General features: G+C 39.9%; 2 protein-coding genes across 9 annotated transcripts in view; both read left to right on the top strand.

The window, feature by feature from the left end:
* Positions 1 to 2591, top strand: part of trim33 (tripartite motif containing 33) — a 39212-nt gene extending 36621 nt beyond the window's left edge. For 4 of the 5 annotated variants that reach the window (XM_088082569.1, XM_088082568.1, XM_088082570.1 and 1 more), the window contains one exon: positions 1818 to 2591. In XM_088082569.1, the coding sequence (XP_087938695.1) occupies positions 1818 to 2039 (222 nt within the window). In that variant the 3' untranslated portion in view covers positions 2040 to 2591. The remainder of the gene's footprint in view (positions 1 to 1817) is intronic. The other variant, XR_015777566.1, reaches the window with a different exon arrangement.
* Positions 2592 to 5167: 2576 nt separating this feature from the next.
* slc66a1 (solute carrier family 66 member 1) lies at positions 5168 to 14364 on the top strand. Of its 4 annotated transcripts, none has more exons than XM_088082567.1 (8): positions 5168 to 5279; positions 6986 to 7182; positions 7272 to 7401; positions 8384 to 8471; positions 9077 to 9231; positions 9342 to 9434; positions 10463 to 10648; positions 11884 to 14364. In XM_088082567.1, the coding sequence occupies exons 2-8, from the start codon at positions 6992 to 6994 to the stop codon at positions 11968 to 11970; spliced, it is 930 nt and encodes a 309-aa protein (XP_087938693.1). In that variant the 5' UTR covers positions 5168 to 5279; positions 6986 to 6991; the 3' UTR covers positions 11971 to 14364. The 4 variants fall into 4 exon arrangements, with proteins under 4 accessions (XP_087938693.1, XP_042348436.2, XP_087938691.1 ...); XM_042492502.2 differs by lacking the exon at positions 5168 to 5279 and adding an exon at positions 6213 to 6367; XM_088082565.1 differs by lacking the exon at positions 5168 to 5279 and adding an exon at positions 6218 to 6367 and having other exon boundaries at positions 6989 to 7182.
* Positions 14365 to 15709: the final 1345 nt, after the last annotated feature.

Here is a 15709-nt window from a genome sequence, read left to right as displayed (position 1 = left end):
TGAGCTAAGTGATGGGAGAAAAAAATGCTTATTTTATTATTATTCCTATTTTTATTTTTTTTTAATCCGATTAATCGCTGTGACATCACTCTTTCTCTTATGAAAGGACTCTTAGGTTTAGGGCTCCTCTCCCATAACTGGGTTTGATTTTATTTAGATTTTATTTGTCCTGGAGTGAACTAGCTCTTAAAGTTATATTGAGGTTTTTTTTTTTGGTATGCTGTTTCTTGAAAAACCAGGGACATTAATGGATGTTGGATAGGCATTAGAGATAGAATTCACCTTCATATCAGAAATTAATTTTTTTTCTCTTTCCTGGAGTGCTATTTAACAATCTACATTATTTTAGTGTGAGATAGCAAGTGTTGGAGATATCGGCTCTAGAGATGTCTGGCTTCTTTCCAATGTAGTGGAACTAGATGGCACTCGGCTTGTGATGCTCAAAGTACCAAAAAAATACTTATGAAAAACTCAGCAGCAATGTCTCTTTCCAGGAATCATGACCCCTTACTCAAGATAATCCACAGACCTTGTTGTGAGAAGTTTCATGTAAATAGACTTCCTTTTTAAGAGCTGGATAGTTCATCAGGAGCGCTTGGAATATATGTACCATTCAATTATTTATTGCACCACAATCTTGGAGTGCAGAGCATACTGTGGGCATAGAGGGAGCAGCAGAAAATCAGGCGCAGGGAAGCGCAAACTTAGCAGTTCATTCTGCTGGGTCTAAAAGTATGCGTTGGCTTGCAGCAGCTGCTCCTCTTAACCACTGATCTGATCTAATCAGCTCTGAACGGATCGACAGATCAATTATCCACCCCACAAGTAAAAACTGCTGCTGAGGGAAAAAAGAACTCATGGAGAGCTCTGCCTGCACTGCGTTCATGGACCCTCAAACATCCAAATTTTGAGAGGGGAGGTGTACAACATTAATGTTCATGTCTCACACTCTCCCGAGCACAAGCCTCTCATACATGAGTAGATGCATGCTTCCTTCTGCATATCTACTGTTGGTGGGTGCAGTTCAGTAGAATGTAGTTCCTACATGAAACTGCTCACAGCAACAAGGTCTGTTGATTTTTTTTTTTAGTAACTGGATCATGATTTTTGGAAAGAGACATTGGTTTTGAGTCTTTCAAATTTGTTTTTTGGTGCTTTGAGGACCACAAGCCCGAGTGCCATCTAGTTCCATTATATTGGAGAGAAGGCAGACATCTCTACAGCCGATATCTCCAACACTCAGCAACTCGCACCAAAATAATTTAGAGCAATAAAAAGCACTTCAGGTAACAGGCAAAATATGTATTTTAGATTTTAGGGTGAACTGTCCCTTTTAAGGTTTTTCTTTTAATTTAAGATCTACAGAATTAGTTTTTATGTGCCGGTGGTATTAGCATGTTTGGAATTATGTTTTTCTAACTGGTATTTAACACCAAGTTTTTAACAACCTTTTAAAAAGTAGATTGTATGGAAGTATTTGAAAGCAACCTTATTGAAATTTTCACTCTTAAATCTGAACTGTGAGAATGCTTCATGGAGCCACAGTGGGACGGGGCGACAGGATGTCTCTGCTCTGTACTGCAACGTTGAGCCGGAGCCACCTCACCACCTGGAGTTTTAACCACATCTAATTTGTCTCCTCATTCTCCTCTTCCTCCTTTCTGCTTCCTGCTTCAACCCATTCATTTCTCCTGTCCGATGTTATTCTCACCACCTGCTTCCTCCATATCACCCCTTTTCTTTTCCCTCCTCTCTCTCTCTCTCTCTCTCTTCTTCTCCTCCTCCTCCTCCTCCTCCTCCTCCTCCTCCTCCCACAGGTGGGATCAGAGATGGAGGTAACCGGCAAAGCAGTGAGCCTGTACTTTGAGGAGAAGCTGCAGGAGATTTTCCCAGGGCAAAGCTTCCCTGACATTACCGAGCCGGAGTGCCCGGACACAAAGGAAAAGGAGGACGAGGAATCTGACGACTCTGGGGAGGACTTCATACAGCCAAGACGCAAACGGTTAAAAACGGATGAGAAATTGGTCCACATCAAGTGAGAACCAACCACAAACAAAATGAGAGAAGTGAAAAACTGTCTTCCTCACGTCCCACACTTCTCCTTTGTTTGAGGCAGCAAACAAAAAAAAAAGGTTCGCTGTACAAAGCGCTTGGTTTATCTCATCTTTGCCTTCGAAAGAAATTACTGTCAACTCCATTAGACGTCTGCCTTTATCAGAACTCCTGAGGACAGAATCATAGAAGAGCTGCATTCCCCTCCTTATTTCATGGACACTCAAGAGCTCATCTGTACAGATTTTTGAAGTAGGACTTGTTTTGCAGTAGTTAAGTTAAAGATTGTCTTTTCTTTTCTATCATCAATTTTCATTTGTAGATTTGTTGTGACAGTTGCTTTATAAAACATTTGAATCCCCTGTTCTCAGTTCTTAATGTATTATATCTATACTTTGACATGAAACCTACCAAGTATTTGTATGACTCTGTGGAAGCGTTGTGTAAATAAGAGAATCTAGCCCACTGAAGGTATTCCTACAGTATAGATGTTTGGGTGCGTCATCAATAAAACTGTTCTTGAAATATATCAAAGAAAATGTGTGGTGTGGAGTAGGTTTGGGTTTACCAGAGAGCTCTGAAAGGAGCACTTCACCCAAATTAGACAAACAAAACATTGCTGTTAATTTTGTTTTATTTTGTCCAAGTGTTAAGTTCTTCAAAAAAATGCTGTCTACACCTCAATTCAAGTGGAGATAGATGGAATTTTTTAAGTGTGGTGCTTAAAAATTCAACAGCAACATCAATTACAGAATTGGTGTCTTCTCTATGTTTCTGATAACACTTGGCAAGACAAGATTATTTGTATATGCTCTAAGGCAATTCAAAGTGATTTACATAGTGCATGAAAAAAGAAAAAAAAACATATACTTTAAAACACTTTAAACAAATAGATGTTTTATAAAGGGAATTAAAATGTTAAGAGAGAATATATATATGACAGGGACAAGATGGTTCATTGAAAGTGCGTAGTTTTTTGGGATGTTTTACATTGTAGTTTTCTTTTCTTCTGTCCATTTACTATCACTTGTTTTCATTGTGTGCTGCTTCCTATCTTAGGCTAGACTCCCTTGAAGGAGAGATATTTAAAGCAGTGGTATGCAGTTCAATTTTGAAGTAGTCCTCCAGGAGTGAGTCCTTCAATCTGAAAATAAGATAGCATTGCAGCACCTGTGGTTCACTCAATGGGTTTTTTTAATTTTTTTTTTTTTTATGAGAAACCTGAAATAAGGTCTTTGGCTAACACAAGCTTATGATACTGTAATGTTTTATTCTACAAGATGAAATACATCAGTTAATACCCCACTTGTGAATTTTAAAGCTTTTACATGTCTTAAAAAAAGCAGTTGCTAACAAGTGGCTAAATGAGACTACAGAACATCATCACATGGCACATGGCTTTACAGCCATGTGGTGGCAACGTTAAGTCAGCTTTATTTATATAGCACATTTCATACAATGTAAGCCTAATGTGCTAAACACGCAACAAATATGCACAGTAATAGAATAAAATATGGTGCAAATGCATATTTGGTGCACATACAGAGAAGGTGAGTTGTGCAATGTTGTGTAATGTTACCTTTTTATTTCGACTGCATCCCAAAAATGGTGTTCACCATCGAGATAATTTTGCTGAAAAAAATTTATGAGTGTCAAGAGCGTATGTTTGCCACAGCGTGTATTTTTCTGCAATGACCCAAAATCCAATGGAAATGCAAACTTTTGTGTCAGCCCATAGAAAACGTCATCCCTGGAGCATTCTTTGGGCAAAAATCCCACAGCAACTTTTGACACAATGTGCTCAAAGGTTACTTTGGGGTTTTTGTGGTCTGAGAGAAGAGTAGACTTCTGCGACTCATGTTGGCTCTGTTCCCAGGCTGTAGAAAATCCAGCCATGACAGGAGACTTTGGCCAATCAGGTGATTTTCAGAGAGAAGCTGTCAATCACTGCTCCTGAACTGCAGTCACACCGTCAAACTAGGCAGCGCTGATCAGATGTGAATCAATATTCTGTCACTGCATTGCCTGTCTCTCACCATGAAGGTTTTCAGAAACATATTTTAGTGTACTTTTAGCTGTAAAATGAGAAAGTTAGTGACGTGGCCGAAATATTAAAAACAGTTGAGCAAAAACAAAACATCGTCCACTCTCGTCACCACCTTTTTTATGTCTCTTTCTTCTTTAACTATGAAGGTAAACCTGAATAAATAACCATATTCTTTGGTGCTCATAGCTTCAGTTGTGGAGAATTTAACCACGTTAACTGCGTATCCATATTAACAAGAGTTTAAACGTTTAAATGTTTGTGTGGAATCTAAGCAGCTAACTAATGTTAATTCAAGCAAGTATGTGACATTCTGGTGGACTTTAAGAGGTTTGATAGTTGTTACAGAGACTCCTTGGCTCTGATTGGTTGTTTTTATGAGAGAGATAAAGGCGGCTTTTTTTTTTGGGGGGTAACAATGTCTTTATTGGGGTTTTCAATTAGGCCTATAATATACTACATAGAAATAAAACAGTCTTGGCAGCAAATATGGTATATCATAAAATGAAAAGGTAACCCCAAAAACAAACCATAAACAAAGACAAAAACAGAAAGGCAAGCAAACAAACAAAAACACAGCATAATAAAATATTATTATTATCAATAATAATAATAATAATTAAGTTGGAAGTGAAAACGTTGTCACAGTAGAGAAAGGTGTTAAAACAGTGTTTTCAGGCTGAGGGTGAATACAGGTATATTCAGGTAGACAGTATAAACACAATTATATGTTTTTGGAACATGTATTTATTAAAGCACGTTCTATTAGAAACCCCGAATACTGAGCATCATATGGGACCTTTAAACTCTGGTGAACATTCACTAAATGTTGAAATGGCTTATGGCTTAATGAAAATTATAAATCAGCATAAAAAGTCGCAGCCTCGGCTTCGGCATCTCCAGTTTCAGCCCCCTCTGTTGCTACAATCACCTTTTGAAGCGGAACCAGAGGTCGGAGCCAGTTTATGGGAAGCACGTGAAGACGCTGTAGAGACTTGACTTATGGCAAACCTGAAAAAAAAACCGCAGCAGCTGACATCAGCACGCCGAGGTGCTGAGTCCTCTGTCTGACACATCGTCAGCTGACCTATTTTTTGCATCGCCACTAAAATTCCGGAAATCTGTCGTACTATCCCCTCTTTTCATTCAAAGTCTGACATCGGATTTTAATCGTCTCCTCCAGGTAGGATGTTTTCTCTTGACTTTGTTATCTAAAAAAACAAGATAACCAGGACAGGCCATTATGATTAAAAGTCACCTCTGTTATATTGTGATAACGAAAATTAGCCATTTTATATCTGTATTTGACAAAGGAAATTAACTGTCACTGTTAAACGACTTAGCGTCACAAACTCTTAAAAGATCATTATTAACATTTGCATTCAAGCCTCATGGACCTGGGTATGGCACAGTAGGTGTATTGTTTTTCACAGCTGCATACTAAAATGCAAAGCTTGTTGAAGAATGCAGGAGGCCCTCAGAGCTAATGACAGCTCAGAACTAATGACTGAATTGCCATGCGGGGCTAAATAATGTAATTTAACAAGGCTTGTAGATATTTGATGAGAGTATGTGAAATGTATGAGCGCCGGAAGATAAAATTCCCTTCATTAAGTTCTCCCAGTTCTAAAGATAAGTAACATTAACATGAAAGCATACCGTTGGCGTGTTCCACAGCCTTGATAAATGTTTAACAATTGTGTATAACAGTCTCAATCAGATCAAACTGAGCTGTTGATCCTGATCGTTATGAATCAGACTAATGGTTTGAATATATATATATGTGTGTGTGTGTGTGTGTTGTTGTTGTTGTTGTTGTTGTTGTTGTTGTTGTTGTTGTTGTTGTTGTTGTTGTTGTTGTTATTATTATTATTATGCAGTATACGAACCGGATGCAAAAAGATTTTAAAATATATACATATATATTACTATCATTGCCAGTATAGCCTGTTCTTCCTTCATGCTTCTCAAATTCGCAGAGTGTTAGAGGGACGTCTGTGACATTTTTTCAACCCATGACGAGGGATAAAATTCTTATTAAATGGACGAAGTGAGCCCAAATTAAACTTTTATTTTGAAGGCCAGACTGGTGTTTTGCGGCCCACGAGCCCAGTCACGTGCTCATTTTGATGCAGTGACGTTCCAGCCTCGCGACCAACCAGCTCGCGCACATAGGCCTGGCTTGTTTATTACCTATGTTCCCTGTTTCCGCATAGTTTCCACAGTCTCGGGGAGGTTTTTATTCGGCTGAGGACTTTTGTGACCACACAGGCAAGATAAAATTGCTTTATTTATTTCCAGTTTGTTAGTTTGTCGACGTTTTCGACCTAAAAGCCACAGGCGAGAGCGCGAGTCCATTACAGGTAGTTGGAGTTGTCGCAGCTGGCTATCAAGGGAGCTAACATAGTTTTGGTTATTGGTGGTTTCTGTTGAGTGTATTTTGTTTGTAATATGTATGTTTTCTATTGTTAACCAATATATAAATGTACACACGCTCAGCACAACGTATTGAACTGTTTTGTGTTAGCGCAAGCAGAAAGTGGATTTTAAAAGTCTGTTTTTGAGTAGTTTTCAAGTGTTAAACAGCCTTTGACCCAGTTACGACAGAGGTAACATGATAACTGTGTTTTGTCGAGACTACTGCTGCGTCGGTGTTGTTCTCTTAGGTTTTATGTGTGTGCTAAAGCTTCAAAAAATTAAACATCTGTCACAAATGGTTAGACATATTGTTCCCCATTTTCATTGTATGCTCTCTTGGAAACACCGTGTAAACATGTTTTTTGAGTTTGTTTTTTTTTTTTAGGCTTGCAATGTAAAGATATTTGGAAATACGCGTATTTATGTTCTTCATTGAATCAACTGTACATTTACAGAGGCTTTTGTCCACAGCAGAATATGTGGACAGAAGAAGACCCCACACGTGGTCAATTTGGAGTGACCACTGATGGAAACTTCACTTCCCTGTGCCCTAATGGGTCCAAGTGGGTTTGGGAGGGACTTGGAGAATGTGCCCAAGATGCCAGGGATATGGCCAGCGTCTACCTAGGCCTCCTGTCCATCCTCTGCTTCATGGTGTCTTCACTTCCGTAGGTGTTTGTGTTGTCGTGGTGTCTGTGCCTCTCAGAGAAGTGCTGTTTTATCTAAACATCATTTTGTCTGTTGTGTCTGGTTGCAGACAATATTACAGCTCGTGTAGAACAGGGAATATGGACAGTGCCCTCTCCATTTGGTTTCTGCTGCTGTGGTTGGGAGGTGACACCTGCAATCTGGTGGGCTCCTTCTTGGCCGACCAGCTTCCACTTCAGGTGACTGGTTGTAATTTAATGATTTTACATAAGTTGTTTCCCATGATAGAATAGGAGTTAAACTAACCAAATCTAAATCCATTACACTGTGAATAATTGGTTATGATCAGTTCTTTGGTCTTAAAATGCAAAAGCAATGATCATTAGATTCTATGAAAACTAGAAAGTATATCGTTAATGAGCAGCATGTAAGATTTAGGGAGGTTTTTATGACACCTAGAGGTGAGGATTGCAGATTTTTACCAGCTGAAACTTCTCCTGGTAAGAATTCTGTCAGGATTCAGTGTTGAGGAGGTTTTTACTGGGAGCCAAATTGTCCACAGACGACTCTTCTTCTCTAAAACAGACGACCAAGGGATTCAGAGCGCTAAAAACAATGCATAAAGCAGTTTCACATAAAAAAAGTTGGCATTTTTCTGATGCTGCACATTGTGGAGGGGCTGCTAACCATGGTGGCCACTCGTCCAAAAATGCTTATGTCCCTATCTAGAGTCAGTATTTGGTATGTTATTATACACTAAACAAAACATACTTATTATATTATATTCCATTTCTGCCAGTATATTCACCTATATCCCACACACTAGACCTTTAAAAACATTCTTTTATCATTTAAAGCAAAAGTTTGTTATTTATAAAATATTATGTATATTATGTCCAAAACAAACAAATTGTCCTGTTTTTAGAGCTGTTACAAGCTAATTATTGTTTGGGTTATGGTCATTGACAGATGATTGATTATTGAAATTCTTATTAATAATTTTCACTTGCCTGTTTCTGTTGAGTAATAATGCAAATAGATTTTTAAAGTGAATTCATTACAATCAGACGTAAAACACTTTATTGTCATTGTAAGCATACAATGAAATTATGTTCAGCAACTTTCAATGATCACTGGCAACAAAAACAGGATAACAACAGAATACAGTGACTTTGTGAGAGTTTTGTCATGATTTGTGACGCTTTTCTCCTTGTCATTCAGACATATACAGCCATTTATTACGTCATAGCTGACTTGGTGATGCTGGGAATGTACTTATACTACAAGATGAGGAACAGAATGGCTGAAAGTGAGTGTTTGTGTTTTTTCACCACGTCACAACTTTTTATAAATTTACAATATATCAACCAAGTTCTTGTTTTGTTCTGTTGAGTTTTAGAGCCTTATGTTTATCCTAGTGCCTCATTTGGTTTCCTGTTGGCCTTTTTTAACATATGGACTACAATACAGCCTGGCCAATACTGGAATTTTTTGGGCTGATGCCTTTATCAGGGAGTAAAAAATTCTGATATTGATATATCAGCCGATATATATGTATGAAATTTTGCAATACGACCTGAGACGTTAAATGTATTTAACTGCAGTCATTGTCTTAATGATTCAACTACTAACAAGGTGCTGCTTATTTCTCAGATCAGTTTTATCTGACGTAGCTGCGTAATGAACAAGCTTCTCACATCAGTACTTAATAACAATCATCCAACACCAGTCCAGACAGAAGGAGGTTAATGGCTGTCCCCTGCTACGATGTCATCACATACCTCATGATGTTGTGGTGTTTGTTCCCTCACCGGTGATCTTTGACACAGTGACCATTGTCTGGAGGAATGTGCTTAGGTGTCTTTCCTACTATTGATGCTGACCCCAGGTGTTGTCTCTGTGTCTCTTCTCCAGGCAGGAGGGTTTTGCTTGTGGTTGGTGTAACCTGTCTCCTCGGTTTCACCACAAGGCTCGCCAACCTCCCCGGGCTCGGCACCCAACAGGAAGTTATTCTGTCTGGGTTCAGAAGTCGCACCTTGCTCTCAACCTCTGACAGTAATCATATCAAGGTGAGCCACATTTTGTTTAGCTATTGACCTGAGGGAAGTAAACAAGTGATGTCTGGCTTTTTTTTTTTCGCTGGTGTAACGTCATTGTGTCTGCCTGTCTGTCACCTCAGGCTTTTACCCCTAAAGAGATTATTGGTTTCTCCATTGGCTCAGTGTCGTCAGTGCTTTACCTCTGCTCCAGACTTCCCCAGATGTACACTAATGTGAGTATGACAAAGTGGGTTCTGCTACAACTGTGTAGATTCTTAAGTACTTATGGCTGCATACTGTAGGTGTCAGACAAAAACTGATGCTAATATGTGTGCTAATGCTAATAACAAAATGAAAATAGTGATAAGGGGCAACCTCTAGCTCAACTGCTAGAGTATGCGCCCCATATGGCTTCTGCAGCGGCCCGGGTTCGAGTCCAGCCTGTGGCCCTTTGCTGCGTTCCATTCCCCCTTCTCTCTCCCACCTTTCCTGTCACTCTCAGACTATTCTATCAATAATGGGAAAATGCCCCAAAAAATAATCTTAAAAAAAAAAGAAAATGATGATAATTAGAATAAGTATCCCTATGACACTACTTCAGAATCTCTGTATATTCAACACTTACAAATTACAATTTTAACACTTTTCTTTTTGTAATTAAACCTGTGTTAGTGAAACTACTGCTAGATCGAGCTCCAATGCTTGAAGGTACATAACATTTTTTTTCCCAGTGACTTAACAGTCTAACACTATTTGGAAAAAAGTGTTACATCCTTTTTGTTTAACTGAAACAGCCCTAAAATAGCCATCACCAAACACACCAGAGTCCATCTGGATAAAAAGTCATTTTAGTGTGCGTAGAGCTAGCCATATTTTCACGTCTAACTGGTGACCACGCAAAAGTAAAATATTTGCATATTTAAAACGACTGGTATGGTTTAAGATAAAGCAGATGAATAGGTACTGCACATGAAGTTATAATAGTATCTGACAAAAAAAACTGTAAAAGCACTACAACTTGTGTTCTGATGTTAAAGTCTGTACAAAAGGTGAAAACTGTAAGTGAGAGAGGCAATATTCAGTGTAGCTGAAAGTTGAGCAGGTGAAAGTGAATACAATGAACTGACAGCATCAATGACTGTCTCTGTAACCTGCACACATCCCTGTTGTGATGCATATGTGGTGGCTGTGTTAGACATCTTCTCTTCCTTGTCTTTGTTCATCTCACTTCCCCTCCCCATCCTCTCATTTCTCCCCACAGTTCAAGAGGAAGTCGACAGAAGGAGTTTCTTACTTCCTGTTTGCGCTGGTCATACTGGGAAACACTACATATGGTCTGAGTGTCCTGCTTAAGAACCCCGATTGGGACCAGAGCGAGAGCAGCTACATAGTCCATCACTTGCCCTGGCTCATCGGCAGCCTCGGCACCCTCTCCTTGGACCTCATTGTATCCTTTAAGAAAAACAAAAAAACCTGGCCCCTGTTGGCAGGCATCTGGGCTGTCCTTAATCCCACGTACATGCTACATTTTAGGCAGTGCTGAGCTGGAAGAGAGGACACCTCATCAGATGGGTTTAGGTCTCATGACTGCACGTGTGGCAACACAATAGTATCAAAGGTCCAAACACTCAGGAAAAGTAGCTTCACCAGCAAAGAAACAAGACTGTGAAACTTCATTAGAGCCCCCTGGAGGCCACGCGCCTCTTTACACCCCACAAAAGTGGTAGACTGAAGTATGATGTCGCTGGCTGCTTTGTTTTCTGAGAACTTATAGAGGAGGCAGAAGCATGGGACCTCATGATGACTGGGTATTGTAGTTTTCTAAGGGCCAACTCTCAAAAGGACCCGGAGAAAGATGGCACAGCTCTGCTGTCACAGTCATCTGTGGTTCATTAAGTGAAGCCAAGTTTACACCACGTGTCTTTCAGAGTCATCAGATTTCTGTACTGTTTACACACACATTACTATCTTGTCATCTGGAGTCTTGATGTTGTGGTTTTCACATTACATGACTGACTGGCAACAGGTCATCAAGACAACACACTAAACACAAGAACCTGGGGTTGGGAGGGTTACAAAGATAAACCGTGACAAAGCAGAGTTCTGATTAAGTTATTAGACTAAAAACTTAAAAAAAACACTGCGTGCAGTGGTCCACCTTCTCCTTCTGTCTCTCTGTCACATTTGCTCTCCCTCTTAGACACACACGTTTAAGAAAGTGCCACAGAGTTGCTTGTCTCTGACCATAATCCATCTCTTGCACTCATTGGCTGTAGCTTGCCAACAAAGTCCCCAACAGCTCCAGATGTTTAGCATGCTCGGCATCTGTGGAGCATCTGCGATGCATCGGTGAGCCTCTCGGCTTGTGTCTTTGAACAGTTCACACATTGTGCTTGAGTGAGCACTGAGCCAATGCCAGTTGCCTCTGAACCCGGGGCTTTTGTTTGTGAGCTCCAAAAACGTTAGGCAGGCAGGAAATCAGGGCTAAACTCTTGTGTGAATTAGGCATAAGGGATAAAGTACAGCAACGCTGTCAGGGTTATCTGTCTATCATTCATGCACATATCCATACATACATAGTTGTGTTGGTTTTCAGCTGAAACCCACTCAAATCATTTTGTTTTACAATAATCAGACTTTTTTTTTCAGTATTTCTGACATTTCCTTAACGCTGCACTTCAGATCTCTGTCCAGTTCATGATTTATCGCAAAGCTAATGCAGAGGTGGACGGGAACACCGATGAGACAACGCCTCTTATTGTGAACTAAACCAACAAACCCAGAGTGTACCGGTGGGACACAAACAGACACTCACTTCAAGTGAACCCTCAAAATCACATTTCCAACCCAAATCAGGATGAAACAAAAAAAAAATTGTACATTTTAGTTTGATTTTATAGTACTATTTATTATGCTGTACTTGTTTACTATGTGTTTTTATCTGTTAAAGTACTGTGACAGGTGAAGTTCTTCACTTGGGTTCCGCTGCAGTGACGTGATTCACGCTGCTCTTAATGTTCGAGTTTTAAAGGGACTATTGAGGGTTTCAGGTGTCTGACATGGATGGAAACTCCTGAACCCCTCCTGATTTTTAGGTCACAAACTTAATTTGATGTCACACCTCATATAGATTTCAGAAACCTGCTGGCTGGGGCAACCAAAGCTCACAGAGATTTCTCTAAATTTATTGAGGTGTTTTTAAGTTGCCAAACACTTTGACGGTTATGACACTAACCACTGCGTGAAGCCTCATCTTGTTACAGTGATGTGTCTGTCTGATCGGAATAGAAGAAATGTTTTGGAAAACATTTCTAAGTGTAAATTGTAATTAGTCAATTTTTAATGGATGTTTACAACAAGTGCTGTGATCAACAAAAGTGAGAATTTATGTTTTTTTTGTTCATGTTAGATATCTGTTAATTGTAGTTGTATAATTTTTGTTTTACATTTTAATTTTTTTCTAAATCTCAACTCTCGACCAGTTTAGTTTGCACTGGTGATTTAAGTCACTTAAAGGTTCTATATGCGACATTCAGAACATTAATAGAGCAGCAAACCACTATTTGTTTTAGTGGAGTAATGGCGTCCTGAGCAGAGAATGAAGCCATGCTTCCTCTGTGTGTGTTTTAACTAAGCTCCTCTGTTTGCATGTGAGTGCCTGTGTGTGTGTGCCACTGGTTAGCTCATCAGCGCTTTTCTGCATTGCACTCATGCGACAGCTACGGGCGATTACTGCCGATAACGGCAACTGTATTGACGAAAAAGCATAGTGCCCACCCTCCAGCAAAGTCCTGGTGATTCATGGGTGGTATTTTGTCTTAATTTTGTTTCTGGGTTCAGTTCTGGGTGAAACAAAGAACATGCAGGTCAGGTTGCAGATTTTGGATGATAAATACATTAAAGTAAAGTTAAGTAAAATAAAAATAATCTATATTTTTAAAACTAAGTTTATTGAAAATAATTTAATGTTTTGGCATTTTAATCCTCTACTGACTTTGCATCCTTCTGTCATCTGCACAATCTGTGATATGAGTCGCTTCAGTCAGGTGCGTTACTAACAGGCACGTTAACTGTGGAGATGTGCTGCTCAGTATTTTAATAATAAGCAAAAAAAATTAATTTACACTGGATATAATCGTCAATTAAACTGCGCTGTAGAGCCTCTACCAAGTCTCCTCTTTATGCCTTTTTTTGCGTTTTATACAGAACTAAACAATGGCGGCATCATGCCACTCCAGTGTGTGATTATAGACAGCATGCCAGCTTTTTGAAACCAAAAGAGGCTTGACGTCTCACACAACAGGGTCAGCCTGTAGTGTGACATACGCGTGCCTGCTGGCCGCATTCTCTAAACAATAACAAGTGCATTACATGACATTAACAATCATGTATCATCTCTGTAAATTTGCGGCTGACCTCATCCTCTGCTCAGAGGGTAAGGAGCTCTTCAATGTAATTGTATTCCCAATTTGTGGAAATTTTCACCTACTGTTCTTATTCTTTCAGTTAACTGTTAACTGCTATGACCTGCTTTTAAAATATCCCACAGTGGGTCGCATGCATAACACTTTGTCAAAGCATCACACCCGTTGTGCCCATTGTCCCATCTTCCCGACTGTTGATCCTACATCTTCTACAGAACAGTGAGGCGGCATAACTGCACAATATTCCCGCCTTGAACTAGCAGTGTAAAAGGTGCTGTAGTTTTACATGTGTGAAATGTCTCCAAATGTTTGCTTTAAACATGCTGCTTAACAGAGTTATTTTGAACAAAGCGTGGTTATTGTAGGATTTGCAGTTTTGGGTGGGGCAGTGGATCTTGCACTGCACATGCCGTTTAGAAGGCGGGTCTTGACAGCCCAAACCCTGCAGGACGCCCCGTCCCCCCCCCCCGTTCCCCTCAGTCAATACGTTAGTTCTTTCAGCACTGCTGTTACTGTCAGTAATGTTTGCTCTGACAATCTCGGCTCAGACCGAATCATAGATATGCTCTTAATGTCGCATACAGCTCCGTTAACTCAGATTTTCACCATCATGTTTAATTTACTTTTTGTTTTTAATTCTCACGGTTTTGCACAACAAAAGTTGTTTTTTTTGTACTTTGAGAAATATTCCATGTGTTCAGTCGGTCAGTGTGCTTTAAAGATTAAACAAAGAATAATACTTTTTCTTGTTCTTTTTGATTCTGGGTAAAGTATTTTGGTGGAGTCATTTAGGATCTTCATAATAGTGTTGTTTTTTTAAAATGAGTTTTATGCTAACTTTTCCTCTTGAGAAGAAAAACTCTGGAAGCTCTTCCTCCTCCACAGATTACTCTTTTCGCCTCCCACTTTTTCAGCCCTGCAGAGGTCAAGGCCTGCCCTTGGCCGTGATGCTGACCTTTGACCCTTCGCCTCAGCCCCCAGTGACTTCGCTCGACCTGCTCCTGGGAGGCCTTGACAGCCGTGTTGTTTTTCGTCATTAGCAGATTCACACTGGCCTCTCAGTTGCACCCTCCTTCCTCATGACACCCCCGCACGCACACACTCTCCCTCGCTATTAAACATAATGCAATCACACACACTCAAAACAGTAAGGGCCCACCCACCAAGGAAGCAAGGTCAGTACAGAAAATATCATGGGTTCTGTGTGTGTGTGTGTGTGTGTGTGTGTGTGTGTGTGTGTGTGTGTGTGTGTGTGTGTGTGTGTGTGTGGTTTTTTGGGGGTAGAGGGTTGTGAAACAGTGGCAGAGAGATTGTTAAGCGGGTTGGGGAGTTAGCAGGAAGAGCCAGCGATAGGGAGCATCCATCTATCACAAGGGATGAACAAGAGGCTGTTTATAAACACTCTATACTGGGAATTTCTTAATGAGATGAGTCCAGTTCCTACGAGCAGGGCAAGGACGGGGTCCCATGTGACTCAAATCCCTGGTGCAACCAAAGGCCCCATGCCGGGAACTTTAATGGTAAATTTAGGATATTCAATTACGTAGTGTTGACATACTGTGCTTGAAGACACATTACGTTAAAGGGATAGTTACGATTTTTTAAAGTGGGGTTGTATGAGATACTTAGCAGGAGCAGGAGCAGTGAAATAGAAGCTAAGCAATGTACTGCTGTGAACAGGAGTCACCAATCAATGTTTTTTTTTAGCAACCGAGAAAAAGTTCCACCTTAAAAAAAAAAAAAAATCACATCAATTTTAGTGTATATATTGAGAGTATTTTCATCGCTTTGGCTTTCTGTCAGACAGCCTGTTCCAAACGAGAGGCCACTGCAACAGGTGTGTTTCATGTCCAAATTTATGCTCTCTTCAGAGCCACTAGACTTCATTGAGAAAAACAATCATTTTATCTCCCTTAATGAAAGAGCTTTTGGTCTATTGCTGCCTCTACTAGTCATTTAGTTTGTGACTGGTAAATTGGAATTAACCACTTCAAACACCAAAGTCACATAATAGCACAAAAAATAACTGTAGCAGTTGTAGATCAGCAGCTCCTGTGTTCAGTGATGTTAAATCACTGTTTTTC

The sequence above is a fragment of the Plectropomus leopardus genome, chromosome 9, assembly GCF_026936395.1.
Source record: "Plectropomus leopardus strain MGB_pleo_1.0 chromosome 9, ASM2693639v1, whole genome shotgun sequence".
Lineage (NCBI taxonomy): Eukaryota > Metazoa > Chordata > Actinopteri > Perciformes > Serranidae > Plectropomus > Plectropomus leopardus.
This window is presented reverse-complemented; position numbering and strand designations above follow the sequence as displayed.

Bases quoted from the DNA above. Each gene is read 5' to 3' on its own strand.
- slc66a1 (XM_088082567.1), top strand. From the start codon at position 6,992: ATGTGGACAGAAGAAGACCCCACACGTGGTCAATTTGGAGTGACCACT. The intron at 9,232-9,341 runs GTGAGCCACATT...CTGTCACCTCAG, and splicing joins CTGACAGTAATCATATCAAG to GCTTTTACCCCTAAAGAGAT. The intron at 9,435-10,462 runs GTGAGTATGACA...TTCTCCCCACAG, and splicing joins TTCCCCAGATGTACACTAAT to TTCAAGAGGAAGTCGACAGA.